The sequence below is a fragment of the Bos mutus genome, chromosome 3 (assembly GCF_027580195.1).
Source record: "Bos mutus isolate GX-2022 chromosome 3, NWIPB_WYAK_1.1, whole genome shotgun sequence".
Classification (NCBI taxonomy): domain Eukaryota; kingdom Metazoa; phylum Chordata; class Mammalia; order Artiodactyla; family Bovidae; genus Bos; species Bos mutus.
In genome coordinates, this window is record NC_091619.1 from 38,336,284 (window position 1) to 38,353,376 (window position 17,093).

The following is a 17,093-nucleotide window of genomic DNA, read 5'->3' on the forward strand; positions in this document are numbered from 1 at the left end:
AGCTTTATGTAGGAATGTCAATATCTCCTTCACTTTTGAAGAGAAAAAAACAAACAAAATGGTCTTGCCAGATAGGAAATTCCTAGTTGAATTTTTCTTCTTTTAGCACTTTATATCAGCCCACTTCTTTTGGCCTCCCAAGTTCCTGATGGAAAATCTTCTGATAATTTTTGAGAATCCCTTTTATGTGGGTATTCACTTCTCTGTCTTATGCAATTTTATTATGTCTTGATATGGACTTTTGAGTCAGTTTTACTTGGAATTCACTGAACTTCTTGGATATTTATATTCATAACTTTCATCAGATTTGTTTTCAGCTATTACTTCCTCAATTATTCTCTTTCTGTCTCTCCTGTGATTCAGTGTGCCTGCTGGCCTGCTTGATGGCTTTCCACAGGACACTTAGCCTATGTTCATTTTTCTTCAATCTTTGGATTGTTCCTCAAATTTGATAATTTTCATTGTCCTATATTTTTTGTCTGGTGTACACTGATTCTTTCTTCTGCATACTCAAATCTCCTGGGCATTCCTCTAGTGAATTCTCTGTTTCAGTTATTGTACTTTTCAGCTCTAAAAATATTTGATTTTTAGGTTTCCTATCTATTGATACTGCCATTTATTCATAAATTGCTTTGCTTTTACTTCCTCCACATCTTCTGTTAGTCTCTTGGGCATCTTTAGAACAGTTATTTTACTCTTTGCTTAGTATATCTACCATCAGATCTTCTTCAGGAACAGTTTCCATACATTATTTTCCTTTGAATCACTCAAATTTTCCTGTTCCTTTGTGTGCCTTGTAAATTTTTCTTTTGTTGAAAACTAGTCACTTGATTTTACATTATGTTAACTCTGGAGTTCAGATTCTCCCCCTTCTACAGTTTGCTCATTGGTTATTGTTTTTGGTTTTTAAATTATTGCATGCTGTATCTGTGTTAAGGATCAACCTGAATTGTAAAATCAAAGTCTTCTCATATTTTTTACCCTTTCCCTGGGTTTAGTGGTCAATTTCTAATCTTCCCCATATGTGCAGTTTTTTGGAATGTCCTAGTCTTTAAGCATGTCTGACTCTCCAAAGTGGGAAAACTAAAGAGGAAAGGAAAAGGGGGGGACCTGGCTTATTATTCCCCTGTAAGTCACTTCACTGGGGGGTGGTAGAGATAGGATATATGGCTTACAAACGTGGGAGGTATAACAGCTATGACTGCCAATCTCTGCACCTCTGTGATCAAAAGTGGCATAAACAATTATGGCATAGATCCCTCAATATTTAAGAGTTCAGTGTTCTCTTTGCCCACCTTGACTCCTATCAGCAAGGTGCTCCAGGATACATATATGGATGCCTGCCACATGGTTGGGGTTGGGAAACTGGTTGCTATTACTATGCTAAGAGCTGAAACTGGCCTAAATTAACTACAATTTATTGTCCAAGGCTTCGTCTGGAAGTTGCAAGCCCTAGACTCCAGAATTCCAAAATAGTGACTCTGGTGCAACTATATTAGGTGTTAGGTTGGACTCCTGGTACTTCCTACTCCATCATCTTCCCAGAAAACTCTTAGGTATAGATTTTTGTGTGAACATAGTTTTCGTTGTTCTTAGATAAATACTCAGAAGTGTGGTGGATAGGTCACATGTTAACATTACTACAAACTTCCTCAAACTGTTTTGTAAAACAGGTTGTACCATTTTGTAATTTCACTAGCAATGTATGAAAGCTGTAGTTGCTCCACATTCTTGACTAATCTTAGTACTATCAGAGTGTATTTTAAGCCACTCTAATAGGTGTGTGATGCCATCTTATTGTGGTTGTATTTTGTATTTGTCTAAATAGATCAAATTGCCAACATCCGTTGGATCATCAAAAAAGTAAGAGTTCCAGAAAAACATCTATTCCTGCTTTATTGACTATGCCAAAGCCTTTGACTGTGTGGATCACCATAAACTGTGGAAAATTCTGAAAGAGATGGGAATACCAGACCACCTGACCTGCCTTTTGAGAAACATGTATGCAGGTCGGGAAGCAACAGTTAGAACTGGACATGGAACAACAGACTGGTTCCAAATAGGAAAAGGAGTACATCAAGGCTGTATATTGTCACTATGCTTATTTAACTTATATGCAGAGTACATCATGAGAAACGCTGGGCTGGAAGAAGCACAAGCTGGAATCAAGATTGCCAGGAGAAATATCAATAACCTCAGGTATGCAGATGACACCACCCTTCTGGCAGAAAGAGGAACTAAAGAGCCTCTTGATGAAGGTGAAAGAGGAGAGTGAAAAAGTTGGCTTAAAGCTCAACATTCAGAAAACTAAGATCATGGCATCTGGTCCCATCACTTCATGACAAATAGATGGGAAACAGTGGCAGACTTTATTTTGGAAGGTTCCAAAATCACTGCAGATGGTGACTGCAGCCATGAAATTTAAGGACGCTTACTCCTTGGAAAAAAAGTTATGACCAAACTAAACAGCATGTGAAAAGCAGAGACATTACTTTGTCAACAAAGGTCCATCTAGTCAAGGCTATGGTTTTTCCAGTAGTCATGTATGGATATGAGTGTTGGACTATAAGAAAGCTGAGGGCCAAAGAATTGATGCTTTTGAACTGTGGTGTTGGAAAAGACTTTTGAGAGTCTCTTGGATTGCAAGGAGATCCAACCAGTCCATCCTAAAGGAGATCAGTCCTGGGTGTTCACTGGAAGGACTGATGTTGAAGCTGAAACTCCAATAGTTTGGCCACTTGATGCAAAAAGCTGACTCATTGGAAAAGACCCTGATGCTGGGTAAGACTGAGGGCAGAAGGGGACGACAGAGGATGAGATCGTTGGACGGCATCACCAACTCAATGGACATGAGTTTGGGTAAACTCCAGGAGCTGGTGATGGTCAAGGAGGCCTAGTGTGCTGCAGTTCATGGGGTTGCAGAGTTGGACACGACTGAACTGAATGGATGATGATGTGAAGCATCATTTCATGTGCTTATTTGTCATCTGTAAATCTTTGGTGTTTACAAATTTATTGTTCATTTTTATTTTTAGTTATTTATATATATCCTGGATATTCTTTTGTCAAATATATGCTCCCCAAAGACTGTCCCCAGTGTGTGACTGCCTCTTTATTTTTCATAGCATCTTCTGAATAAGATTTTTATTGGATGACATCTAATTTATCTTTATTTTCAATGGAGAAAACTTTTGGTGTTGTATACAGGAATTCCTTGTGTAAGCAATGTCACACAGATATTTTTTCCTGTAACTTTTGGTCTGTATTTCAAATTTTGTGTGAGAGAAATTTTTTAAAGGTTTCCCTTTTGTGTGTGTGTGGGGGGGGGGGGTATAGGTGTCCAATTATTCCAACATCTTATATTTAAATAGCAATCCTCTCCACTGAACTGTCTTCTCATTTTTGTCAAAAATTAATGTGCCATACACGTGTGGGTCTACTTGTGGACTTTTCTATTTCAGTGATCTATGCATCTATCCTTCTGCCAAATACACTGCTATTCTAGGTTTATAATAAACCTTAGAAGTATGTAACAAGTCATATAATTGTTTTGTTTTTTTAAATTGTGCTGGACATTCTGGTTGCTGTTTTTCCAAAGAGCTCTGAAAGTCAGTTTAGCAATATCAACAAATTATCCTGCTACGATTTTCAATTTGAAATGAATCTATTTGAGGTGACATCACAATAATCATGACTCTTTCAGGTCATGTATACAGTATAGTTCTCTATTTACTTAGGTCTTTATTTTTTATCAAAATTTGGGGAAGGGCCTTTGGCATAAGTGTCTAGTACACATTTTGGTAGACTTAGATACTCAAGCTAGTTTTAGAAAAAGCAGAGGAATCAGAAACCAAAGAGCCAACAACCACTGGATCATCGAAAAAGCAAGAAAGCTCCAGAAAAACATCTATTTCTGATCACTGACTATGCCAAAGCCTTTGACTGTGTGGATCACAATAAACTGTGGAAAATTCTGAAAGATGGGAATACCAGACCACCTGACCTGCCTCTTGAGAAACCTATATGCAGGTCAGAAAGCAAGTTAGAACTGGACATGGAACAACAGACTGGTTCCAAATAGGAAAAGGAGTACGTCAAGGCTGTATATTGTCACCCTGCTTATTTAACTTATATGCAGAGTACATCATGAGAAATGCTGGGCTGGAAGAAGCACAAGCTGGAATCAAGATTGCAGGGAGAAATATCAATAACCTCAGATATGCAGATGACACCACCCTTATGGCAGAAAGTGAAGAGGAACTCAAAAGCCTCTTGACAAAGGTGAAAGAGGAGAGTGAAAAAGTTGGCTTAAAACTCAACATTCAGAAAATGAAGATCATGGCTCTGGTCCCATCACTGCATGGGAAATAGATGGGGAAACAGTGTCAGACTTTATTTTTGGGGGCTCCAAAATCACTGCAGGTTGTGATTGCAGCCATGAAATTAAAAGACGCTTACTCCTTGGAAGGAAAGTTATGACCAACCTAAATAGCATATTGAAAAACAGAGACATTACTTTGCCAACAAAGGTCCGTCTAGTCAAGGCTATGGTTTTTCCAGTGGTCGTGTATGGATGTGAGAGTTGGACTGTGAAGAAAGCTGAGCGCCCAAGAATTGATGCTTTTGAATTGTGGTGTTGGAGAAGACTCTTCAGAGTCCTTTGGACTGCAAGGAGATCCAACCAGTCCCTTCTGAAGATCAGCCCTGGGATTTCTTTGGAAGGAATGATGCTAAAGCTGAAACTCCCAGTATTTTGGCCACCTCATGCGAAGAGTTGACTCATTGGAAAAGACCCTGATGCTGGGAGGGATTGGGGGCAGGAGGAGAAGGGGACTATAGAGGATGAGATGTCTGGGTGGCATCACTGACTCGATGGACCTGAGTCTGAGTGAACTCCGGAGTTGGTGATGGACAGGGAGGCCTGGGGTGCTGCGATTCATGGGGTCGCAAAGAGTCGGACACGACTGAGCGACTGAACTGAACTGAACTGATACCTAATTATTTCAATTCTGGTACTACTGCAAATGTTAATTGTAGAAAAAATTTTCAAGATTTAGTAGTTCATTGCTAGCTTATTTACTGACTTCTACATATTTACTTTTAATCTTACAATCTTGTTTAACTCAATTGTTGGAGTCTTTAAATCTTTGGGATTTTCTACATGAACAATCATATCACCTCTGTATAGGAATAGTTTTATTTCTTAATTTCCAATATGTATACTCTTCTGTTTCTCATTTTATGAACTGGCTGTCAGTGAGATGTTGAATAGTAATGAGTGGGGCCTTCCTTGACTTGTTTCGCCTTACTTTTGGGAAAAACATTTAGCCTTTAGGACTTCTCTGTGGCTCAGACGACAAAGCATCTGCCTACAATGCAAGAGAACCAGGTTCAATCCCTGGGTCACGAAGATCCTCTGGAGAAGGAAATTGCAACCCACTCTAGTACATCTGCCTGCAAAGTCCCATGGATGGAGGAGCCTGTTAGACTACAGTTCATGGGGTCACAAAGAATGGGACACGACTGAGTGACTTCACTTTGAAGAACAATTGGGAGACTTTGTGGACACTTTTCAGCTTAAGGAAGCTCTTTTCCATTCCCAGTTCACTGAGTTTTTACCAAGAATGGATATTTAGCTTTGTCAAATGCTTTTCTTTCATTTATTAAGATGATCATATGCGTTTTCTTCTTTAGTCTGTCAACAGGATAATTTACATTTATTGATCTCAAAAGGTTCGACAGACTGCCTTTCCCAATATAAAGTTCTCTTGGTCATGATTTAAATCCTTTTTATATATGGCTTCATTCAACTTGCTAATATTTTGTTGCAGATTTTTGCATCTATACTTACAAGAAATAGAAAGTTTTCTTTTATGACCAAGGTAATGCATGCATCTCAACATGAATTTGGAAGTGTTTTGTTGTACAGTATTGTTGGTTTCTTCATTTAATGTTTTGCAGAATTCACAAGTGAAGCCCTTCAGGCCTCCAGGGAAACTTTTAACTACAAAGTAAATTTATTAGGTACAGAGTTATTCAGAGTTGAGAAGTAGGTTACCTGCTTCTCAAATTAATTTAATACTTTCAGGAAGTTAGCTCATTTCATCAAAGTTGTCATATTTATGGAAATAAATTTACTAAAAATACTCCAGAATCATTTTCTTACAACCTGAGAGGGAAGAGGGGTTTTCCTTTGCCTTCAGGCTAGAACTTTTTCAATTGATCTTCTCAGGAACTAGTTCTGTTTCCAATATTTTCAACTCTTTTCTGTCTACAAGTTCACTGATTTATAATTATTTTCATTATTTCCTTGTTCTGCATTCTGTTTATTCTTTTTCAGTTCCTTATGGTAGAAGGTTAAATCTGTTATTTTTCTTCTTTTCTAATATGCCAAATTCTCTCCTTTTAGCTGGAGTTCCCTAATTCTGATGTAGTATTTTCATTTTCATTCAAGTATTTCCTAATTTCTCTTAAAAAGTCTATCTTGATCCATACATATAACATGGAAATGCATTACTTAGTATCTATAAACTTGAATTTTTTTCAGATATTTGTTACCAATATCTGATTTTGTTCAGCTAAGATCAGAGAATTGCATGATTTAAGATTCTTAGTTCGCTAATAAGAATAATTATCTTCTAAATTCTACTGCTGGTTAGTTCACTGGGTTGTGCAGGAAGAAAAACCTTACTCTTAAAACATAAGAACAGATACACAAATAGTCCAAAAGAGACAAGATTATACTGTGGTATTAAAATTTCATAAGGATGATTAGGAAAAAAAAAAGTCTAAAAATTCATGGCGGTAAAAGGACAAAAAATGGCTAAGAAACACTGGATTAGAGCTGTTTCACTATTTTATTTTTCATTTAAGAGGTGATATATTTGTCATACAGAAAAGTGTGAAAAAGTGTAACAGATCCCATATCCCAAGACCCAAATTTAATAATGTTAACATTTAGAAAAATATACAAATATCTTTTTTAAAGAAAAATCCAATATAGAGAACAACCCAAATTTCAATCTTTCCCCTCCATATTCTTCTTCAACAGAAAGATATTAAATGTTTTCATAAATAATATATAACATTTTATGTATACTAAGCTCTGAAAAGATTCATGATAAAGAAATTAATCAACTGTTCATATGTTCTTCTGGAATTCTTAAATTTTCAAAGATCTTGGTATATAAGTACTAGAGAAATGGTATATTGATGCCATACCATAATGTAAAAAAAAAATGTCCTATGTAGTCAAATACGCTTTTACTGATTTCTGATATACATATAAATATACACATATATTTTATTTATTTTTTTAATTTTATTTTTAAACTTTACATAATTGTATTAGTTTTGCCAAATATCAAAATGAATCTGCCACAGGTATACATGTGTTCCCCATCCTGAACCCTCCTCCCTCCCCATATTTTAAAATATCATCCCTTTAAATCTTTGTATATTAAATCATAATTAATTAATTGATCTCCCAGTTCTTCCCCATGGTAATAAAGCTTAAGCTCAGTGGGTACAGAATCTCTCTTTCCTTGTACTTTTTCAGTATTTGGTGAGTCTTGGGTTGTTTAATTAAAATTCCCTATACTATCCTTTGTGTGAATGCTGTATCTCTATTATAGTTTGCTTTCAGGAAATTCCAGTGTATAATATATAGTAGCTTAAGTCATGGGGGTGGGAATTCTATTTCTGAGAATCATCAGTTCTCTCTTATGTGCCTAACACATGTAGTTTAGCTGTCATCTCTACTGAACAGTCCTACTGAAGTCACTATCTTTTGCTTTACATGTATTAGTAAAAACAATTAAATGTAATAAAGTATCTTAATTTACAGTTGAAGTTTATCAAAAAACTTCATTACTCACAAAGGGAAGTGTTCTCTTCTTATAGTGTGTTAAAGATCAAACTACTATACATAAACAGTACAATGTCTTTAAAGACAAAGGTACTTTTAATAGGTATTGATTCCTTTGTCTTACTTCCTTTCAAATTTCAAAGACTTAATCTCTCAAGACACTGGTTTCTGAAGGAGTTTCACTTGCACAGCAAATACTTTCCAAATCATCTAAACCAGCAACTTGTATGCTTTGCTGTTGTTGTCTAGTTGCTAAGTTGTGTCCAACTCTTTTGCAACCTCTTGGACAGTAGCCCGCCAGGCTCCTCTATCCATGGGATTTCCCAGGCAAGAATACTGGAGTGGGTTGCCATTTCCTTCTCCAGGGGCTGTTCCTGACCCAGGGATCGAACCCACGTCTCCTGTATTGCCAGGCAGATTCTTTACTACAAACCACCAGGAAAGCCCAACTTGTATGCTACCATTTTTTTTTTTAATGTGGTGATTTACCTAATCAGGATTATGCTAATTCTGTTAATGACTAGGGTACAGTGAGGAGCACTTGCATTACTTGAAAGTATATGCCTCCTTAAATTTTACACCCTAGGAATTTCCTTTGCTTTACACTAGTCCAGGCCCTTGTAAAAGGCATAAATGGAAAACAATCACATGGCAAAAAGAGTTTTATATACTGTATATTTTTTGTAGCAAAACATTTGTTTTTAGCTGCCTAATATCTAAGTTTCTTTTCTGATTTTACAATGCTATGCTTTTCCTTTAGAGAACAAGCCCAACTCTCATTTCACATGGTTTATATGAAACTTCACTTCTCGCCTCAGAGGTGACATGTCTGACCCACACTTGGCCAGTGTGCCAAATCTCTCTGGCAAAAGGAAAAAGGTACTTATTGTTTAAAGTAACTGAAAAATCCAATGACACACTAGCTATTTGGGCTCTTGCTCTGTAAGTACTTCTCCAGCTCCATAATTTCTAGACACCAAAGATCCTAAACTTTTCAAATAGTCTCTTGCTCCCTTGGTGTGGCAAGGAAGAATCTGGGCATCTCAGTGATAATTAAGGCGGAAAGATGACTGATGTTTTACTGAAAATCTCAGAATTTTTTATCACCTTCAATATCAGGCGAGTTGAGAACCACCACAACTACCGCTTTATGAGAGCTAATATTTATTGAAAATGTGACTCCCTCTCTCTCTCTATATATATATATACACACACACACACACAATCAGACGTAAGTACTTTATATCCATCTAATCAACTTTAAAACAATCCCAAATTAGGCATTTTTATTATTCCCATGGAAGATGCAAAAAAAATGAAAAAGTCATAAAGCAAACTAAGGCATGGACACAAGATTTGAATTTTGAACCTATACCTGTAAAACAACTTTAATACACTATTTTTCAGTGAACTATTAAGAGTGAAATTCTTAACACTACAGGAGGATAGGTACTCCAGGATTTTATTTAGGTTGATTTTTTAAAAATATTCTTTTTTGATAGAGTTTGTGTTAGTCACTCAGTTGTGTCCAACTCTTTGCAACCACAGGGACTGTAGCCCTGCAGGCTTCTCCGTCCATGGGATTCTCCAGGCACAAATACTGGAGTGGACTGTCATAGACCTGACAAACTCACACATTCCAAGGAATAATTTAGCTTTTGGCTCACTACTCCTATCATAATTAATGATAATTTCAAATAACACATATGATCCTTTTGTAATCCAAGTTTCTCAATTTCTTGAATTCATCTCTTTCCATAACCTCACTTTCACTCAACTACCATACTCACATTCTAGACGTCACTAATTACTGTGCTCTAATATTTTCAATCTCAGTCCCTTACTCTATTTCAACCTCCCAAATTTCCTACCTCTAAGAAATAACAACACATCTTCAACCACACTGCAATCTCAATGGATCATACCATTTGTCTATTGTGCCTGAAACTCCATTTTCTCAATTTGCTTATTACCAAATTACTTTCCATGTCCATCCTTCATAATCATTCTTTTGATTATGTCAACACTTTTCCCCTTCTCCCTTTTTGTTATATTCATGTTAGAAAATACTAATTTTAAAAATCTGACTGTCTACTCAATAGCAGTACAAAGGCTAAATTGGGAAAAACACAAAACCACATTGACTGATCTCAATTAAATTAACAACCATGGACTTCAAGTAGGCACTTTTTAAGTAATATCCAGCAATCCCTCTAAGCATTTTTTTCTCACTTCCCTAAATATCTATATCTTCTTTCTTCAATCCATTTTTCCCCAAGAGTTCTTCCCTCTACTTTATGACCTTGCTTACTATTTACTGAGAAAATACAACAAAAATTTTATATGCTCCCATTAGCTATACCAAACTGCAAATATCTAGATCTTTATAATCTGTCCTTCCTTCCACTGCTATTAATGAGCTGTTTACACACCCATCTTTAAAACTAACTCTTCTATTTATACACCATAACTATGGTTCCAGTGACATTCCTCTCACTCCTGTATCATGTCTCTGTTTTTTCTCTACTACATTTCACCATACAAATCGGCTATATTTTCAATCTTTAGCAAATAAAAACAAAACCTTCTTGATACTATATCCCCTTGTATTAACAACCCATTTCACTATTCCCTCAGAAAGCAAGACTCCTTAACAGTTGTCTTTGGAACTCATCTTTCTTACATCATCAACAGACCTAACATATTTAATCACTCCTTCCTAGCTGGGCTTCTTTCTTCATTTGGGTTTACCTACTCTTAGTTACATTTTCTTACCACTTGACATCTAAATATTAAATTGTTCCAGGGTTCAAATCCCATTCTTCTATTTCCTACCTTTAAACTTTTCACTTACCTTACTTCACAAAGCTATGAGTAAAAGGGAAGAAGCTGTGATACACAATATCATTCCAACAAAGATCTAAGTGGCTCTAAGGTAAAACTGTTACTACATACTCACAGAAGAGTATCAACCAGAACAAATTCAATAAAACATATCAATGTTTCCTACTTAACATACAGCTGAAATTAATTTTACTAAGGGAACAGAATAATTTTATATAGGAAGAATTTATTGAGTGACATTCTGATACACTGGGAGACACAACAATGAAAACCTGTTAGGGCAAGTATACAAATTCCCTAACCTGTGAAAAATCCCCCACCACTTAAGAGAAAAAACAAAATCAAAACAACAACATCAAAATCATCAAAACTCAACCAAGTAAAACTACTCTGAGAATAACTACAAAAAATAAGATTACTATTAAAAAAAAAGTATTAAGTGCATCAGTATACAAGTAAGAATGAAAAAGGGCAATATTTGTAACCATAAAAGAAAATTTATATTTAGTATTATAAAATTACTTGATAAAAATTTATGTAATTATCAAATTATACTTTCCTCAACATATAAATAACAAAGAAAAATTAAGATCATTATTTTAATTGGAAAGAAAATAATTTATTATATGAGGAAGATGATTAAAATACATGTGATAGATCTCTAATAAACTGATTTAAATGCATATAGATTTAATTTTTAAATACACTTTAAAAGCTATTACGCACAGTTCCATAGTCCAGGTGGTCAATTTCATCTCCACAAAGGTGGAAAGTACTTGAGAGATAAAAGGAACCTAAAACACCATAAAAATTCATTAAAAATGATTATTGAACAGTTCACTAGTTCTAAAATAACTAAAAGCTAGAACATTTATATTTGGAAAATTAGTGAATCATGTCAGTGCAAGAAAATTTTAATTATCTAACAGCACGTAAACTGATTTATAACATTAAAAAATCAAATATTTAACTGTGTCAAGAGAAAAAAGCAACAGCAATTTCAATATCTCCTGCTTTTTGTATCTTTGAATGATAATGATTAACAGAATTTTGCATTGTTTTCATTGTACTATTAGTAGGATTTAGTAAGAAAATCCTACTATTAGTAGGATTAGTAAGAAAAGGGATGTAAAGACTCCAATGCTGTATTTTCCTACTAAGAAAAGTTTAGATGGCTAGGGTGATATCTTGGATCCATGTAATCAGTTTAATCTAACAAAGCAGTATTCAAATTGGTCAGTCCTTAGAATAAGGGAAAATTAGATTCTTGGTCCTGATTCCAGAGATTCTTATCTATCAGTTCTAGGATAGAGTCCAGGAATCTTAACATATAAAAATCCTTCCTCAGTGGTTCTCAATCTTGGTTGCACATTAGAACCAATACTCTGTGAGGTTTGAAAATATTGATATCCATGCAGAAATCCAGGCCAATTAAAACAAAACTCTGGGAAGAAACCCTTTTTATTATTTTTCTTTAGTTTTTTTTTTTTTTTAAGTTCTGCAAGTCATTCTAATATGCAGCCAAAATTGAGAACCACTATTTGGGCAGTTCTGATTATCAACAGGTCTGGAAACCACTTACATACCTTCCAGAACTGTTTCTTTCCACTTATTGTGCTACCCTGAGTCAACTTTATGTCTTCTCCTCTCTGTTACTCTTTTCTTAATCCTTTTGTTTCGAAAAAGAAAGGGAAAAAAGATACTTCTAGTTGCTATCTCAAAGGAGATTTCAATAATAAAACCTCAGATGTCTGCTACTCTTATTTGGAATTCACACTGAAATTCAGTTATTTAAAATTTCAACACATGTACTTTTTATAGGGGGGAAAAACCCTTTTCCCCAAATTTTATAATAGGTTATACAGAATGCCTAAACCACATGTATCATGAAAGAGAAAGCATTTATGTTACTGAATTAGAAAATACATAAATAGAAGAAGCAAGAATAAAATCTGTGTTAAAACAAATGTATCCATTCTCCACGTAAATAAGTTGACCTGATTCACTAACTTTCTCTGGAAAAACTACATAACTTAAAGGATAGCACAGAAAATTCAGCAACAAATCTAAAAACCACATAAAAGATCTATTCAATCAACACAGATAATTTAGAAATACTTAATTTCAGTACATTGTTAAAAAGAAAAATTATTGCATAAGCTGGATCAGTGGGTTGGGGAGAGACAAAACACTTCTATGAAAATAAAAAAACACTGCCCCAAAAGGATACGACAAGAAAGGATACACTTTGTATGACAGTATTACAGCAGTATTTACGCAGGGATGCTTCTAAAGAAGAACAGCAGAATGTAGTTTAATTTTTTTTCTCATATTTCATGTTAAATTTACAAGTAATTTTTTTTAAACACATAGAAAATGGTTTATTTTCATCTGTTCTTCTAAAGTATTTGTAAGACATCTGTCTGACTATATCAGTATAGATACTTTATTACAAAATTCAAATATTCAAGGTGCTTCCCAAAAGGAATAAACATTAGCAAAACTTTCTTTATATAATTTTTTCAGCTTAACCATCAATAATTTTGGCCCATTTATTCATGTTCTTCATTATTCTAAAGCAGAAAGATTTAAAACAAAATGAATATAGTTCCACTCATCTTTCTTAAATCAACATTGACATAAAGTGCTTCATTTTACCACTTCTTAATTATGAAATTATTTAATTATGAATTAAAATTACTTATTTTAAAGCTGAAATACTTCATTCCAAAAAATATGGACATATTTCTGTGAGGAGGACAATTAGTAATTAGCAATGCAAATTCTCAGGTCCCACCAAGGGTAACCAATTTGTCCTGACTTGGCAGACATCTTCCCAGTGTTAGCATTAAAAAGTCCAGTATCCTAGAAAATCTCTTATTCACCGGAAAACTAGGAAAATTGATTACCCAAAGCCAAACACCCTTGCAGACCTACTGAATCAGAAATTCTGTGTAGGGGTTAGAGGAAACCCCATAATCTGTGTTTTATCAGGCTCTCTAGGTGATTATAATACACGTTAAAATTTAAGAAGTACTCTTTTTTTCTAAGAAAAGAAAGTAAATTAAGAATAATAAAGATACATTGCCCTTATAAAATTCATTCTGTCCAAATTTAATTTTTTACATACAAATGAACTTTATTGCATAATTGTGAAGTTTAATGAAAATTAACAGCATAGTTAGACAGTCAGAGTGATGCATCCTTTAAAAACATTACTCAGGCTGTTATCCTTTCTTAATTTTCTCTCAAGAAAGTCTTGTCCTTTTAGTATGTTATCGCCACACTTACCTTTAACTAATTTTTAACACTTTCTTTTTCCTTCTTTAGAATCTTGTTTTGGTCTAGCAGATCGAGCAAATTGCTAATATTTAAAAATTAAGGTTAACTTCACAAACATGAAAGGAATCTTTTCTAAAGAATTATCAAGAACATCCTAATGTAGGGTAGGAGCAGAGTTTTTAATTTCTCTATTTGTCTTCCTACTCAGTCATTCGTCAGTATTTCTTGACTGCCTCCTACTTGTCTATGACCTGGGGGAGAAGTAAAAAATTTTCCCTTTCTTTTATAGTCATTTTTTACACCTATACCTCTGCTCCTTCATTTATCCCACTAATTTCTAGTTTGAAATTGCATTAACTGCAGAAAGCACGATGGCTAATCAATGATATATTGTTATTAAAATTCTTAAACATAAATATGAATTACAATACAATAAAATGATACTGTACTATCTTTGGTTTAGCAAGTATATATATTTTAAGTATTAAATAAAATGTTTAGACTTGGCTGGATTTTAATAGCCTCATTATGCTTATTTTCCAATAAAAATCTAAATAACATTGTCATCTGACTCAAATGTTTGTATTATAAATATTATAACTGAATATTCTCAAGCTGGAATGCAAGCTGTTGAGATTTCCAAAGCATAATATAAAAATTAGTTTCAACTATACCCTTACTGCTATAAACTCAATCTGGAACCAACTAATTTGAAGGATACAACCACCATAGGTTTTCCAAAAAGAACATATCCATTAGCTTCCTTTAACGCTTTTGCCGCTGCTTTTTCATTTGGAAGGCCAATGAAAGCTTGTCCTTTCATGCGACCTTCTTTCATCAAGCGTATATCAAACCTAGAAGTCAAGGAAGAAATAATGTTTTGACTTAAAGAATGTCAAAGAATTCTGATAAAGTGAATGAGAATGTGTTAAGTTAAAATTCTGCTATTTCAGAATAAAAATGACTCCACTATCTGATTAGCACATTATTTAGGCATTCTAAAATTATATTTTATATTCTGTTTTAAAATTGTTTTCATAAGTAGGTAATATAAGTTTGATGATGTTCTTATCATTTTTTAACTATCATAAAAGTATATATGATTTTAAAAAATCATATATACTTGCAACTATAAAAGTAAATAAGTTTTTCTTTCATCTCTCTTTTTTAAAAGTTTTATGCAGCCAATTTAATACTGTTTACTCAAGTGACAAAAACAACTATACAACCAAGAATAAAAGGGTTGACAGAAACTATAGAAAAGTAACATGGAATTTCAGAAGAGAAAGGGACCTTATCGATCACCTAGTCAAAAATTACCATTTTACAGACAATGTGTACAGAGATTGAGTGAATTCTTCAGTGTTATACCGATAGCTAAAGTTAGGGCCAAAAATACAAACCAGATTTTGCATTCCAAGTTACTCTATTATTCCACAGTGTATTCTCCTGTCCATATTTCAGGGGAGGAAACTATAAACTACTTAAAAAACAGACTATAATTTACAACTAAAATACTGCCTAGCATTTAGTCTATGAGACTAGCAAAAGCATATAAAGAAATTTTAAGAATCAAAATGTGCAGTTAAATTTTTTTCTAAAAAATTCACAAGACTAGTCCCACAGGAAACAATTATTAATTTATCATTTTGATGTGTACAGTTTCTCAATACAGAATTATTTTTCCTCTCAAATGCTAATGGGAGGCAATACTGGAAATAGAAAGGATGCATAAACATGGTGTGTACATACACACACACACATATATATATACACACACATATATATATATATATATATATATATCAGATCAGTCACTCAGTCATGTCTCTTTGCGACCCCATGAATCGCAGCACGCCAGGCCTCCCTGTCCATCACCAACTCCCGGAGTTCACTCAGACTCACGTCCATCGAGTCAGTGATGCCATCTAACCATCTCATCCTCTGTCGTCCCCTTCTCCTGCCCTCAATCCCTCCCAGCATCAGAGTCTTTTCCAATGAGTCAACTCTTGTCATGAGGCGGCCAAAGTACTGGAGTTTCAGCTTCAGCATCATTCCTTCCAAAGAAATCCCAGGGCTGATCTCCTTCAGAATGGACTGGTTGGATCTCCTTGCAGTCCAAGGGACTCTCAAGAGTCTTCTCCAACACCACAGTTCAAAAGCATCAATTCTTTGGCGCTCAGCCTTCTTCACAGTCCAACTCTCACATCCATACATGACCACAGGAAAAACCATAGCCTTGACTAGACGAACCTCTGTTGGCAAAGTAATGTCTCTGCTTTTGAATATGCTATCTAGGTTGGCCATAATTTTCCTTCCAAGGAGTAAGCGTCTTTTAATTTCATGGCTGCAGTCACCATCTGCAGTTGATTTTGGAGCCCCCAAAAATAAAGTCTGACACTGTTTCCACTATTCCACCATCTATTTCCCATGAAGTGGTGGGACCGGATGCCATGATCTTCGTTTTCTGAATGTTGAGCTTTAAGCCAACTTTTTCACTCTCCACTTTCACTTTCATCAAGAGGCTTTTTAAGTTCCTCTTCACTTTCTGCCATAAGGGTGATGTCATCTGCATATCTGAGGTTATTGATATTTCTCCCAGCAATCTTGATTCCAGTTTGTGTTTCTTCCAGTCCAGCGTTTCTCATGATGTACTCTGCACTGAAGTTAAAGAAGCAGGGTGACAATATACAGCCTTGACGTACTCCTTTTCCAATTTGGAACCAGACTGTTGTTCCATGCCCAGTTCTAACTGTTGCTTCCTGACCTGCATACAAATTTCTCAAGAGGCAGATCAGGTGGTCTGGTATTCCCATCTCTTCCAGAATTTTCCAAAGTTTATTGTGATCCACACAGTCAAAGGCTTTGGCATAGTCAATAAAGCAGAAATAGATGTTTTTCGGCACACACAATAACACAATACATTTGTGTGTGACATACATACATTTACATACACACACACACAAATGTATATATTTTTAAATTTTTTCCACTTATACAAAAGCAACAACAGGAACAAGGGTTACCATTTTGCACGTCCAGCAAAATAAACTTTTGGTATCCCAATAAAAAGAGGTATCTGCCACTAATGAGTATAAAT

The 17,093-nt window shown here is 34.8% G+C and overlaps 2 protein-coding genes across 5 annotated transcripts in view; both read right to left on the bottom strand.

Annotated features, from left to right (window-relative positions):
- Positions 1 to 12,873, bottom strand: part of LOC102275430 (alpha-amylase 2B) — a 76,144-nt gene extending 63,271 nt beyond the window's left edge. Inside the window, exons 1-2 of the mRNA XM_070367585.1 lie at positions 12,298 to 12,873; positions 11,438 to 11,505 (exon numbers count right to left, since the gene is read on the bottom strand). The gene's annotated coding sequence lies outside the window, so the exon portion shown is untranslated. The remainder of the gene's footprint in view (positions 1 to 11,437; positions 11,506 to 12,297) is intronic.
- RNPC3 (RNA binding region (RNP1, RRM) containing 3) overlaps positions 1 to 17,093 on the bottom strand; it is a 45,174-nt gene that overhangs the window by 6,174 nt on the left and 21,907 nt on the right. For 3 of the 4 annotated variants that reach the window (XM_070367583.1, XM_070367584.1, XM_014478867.2), the window contains exons 13-15: positions 14,715 to 14,847; positions 14,003 to 14,075; positions 12,957 to 13,000 (exon numbers count right to left, since the gene is read on the bottom strand). In XM_070367583.1, the coding sequence (XP_070223684.1) occupies positions 14,016 to 14,075; positions 14,715 to 14,847 (193 nt within the window). In that variant the 3' untranslated portion in view covers positions 12,957 to 13,000; positions 14,003 to 14,015. Of the gene's footprint in view, positions 1 to 11,437; positions 11,506 to 12,956; positions 13,001 to 14,002; positions 14,076 to 14,714; positions 14,848 to 17,093 lie in introns of those variants that run through there. The other variant, XR_011463650.1, reaches the window with a different exon arrangement.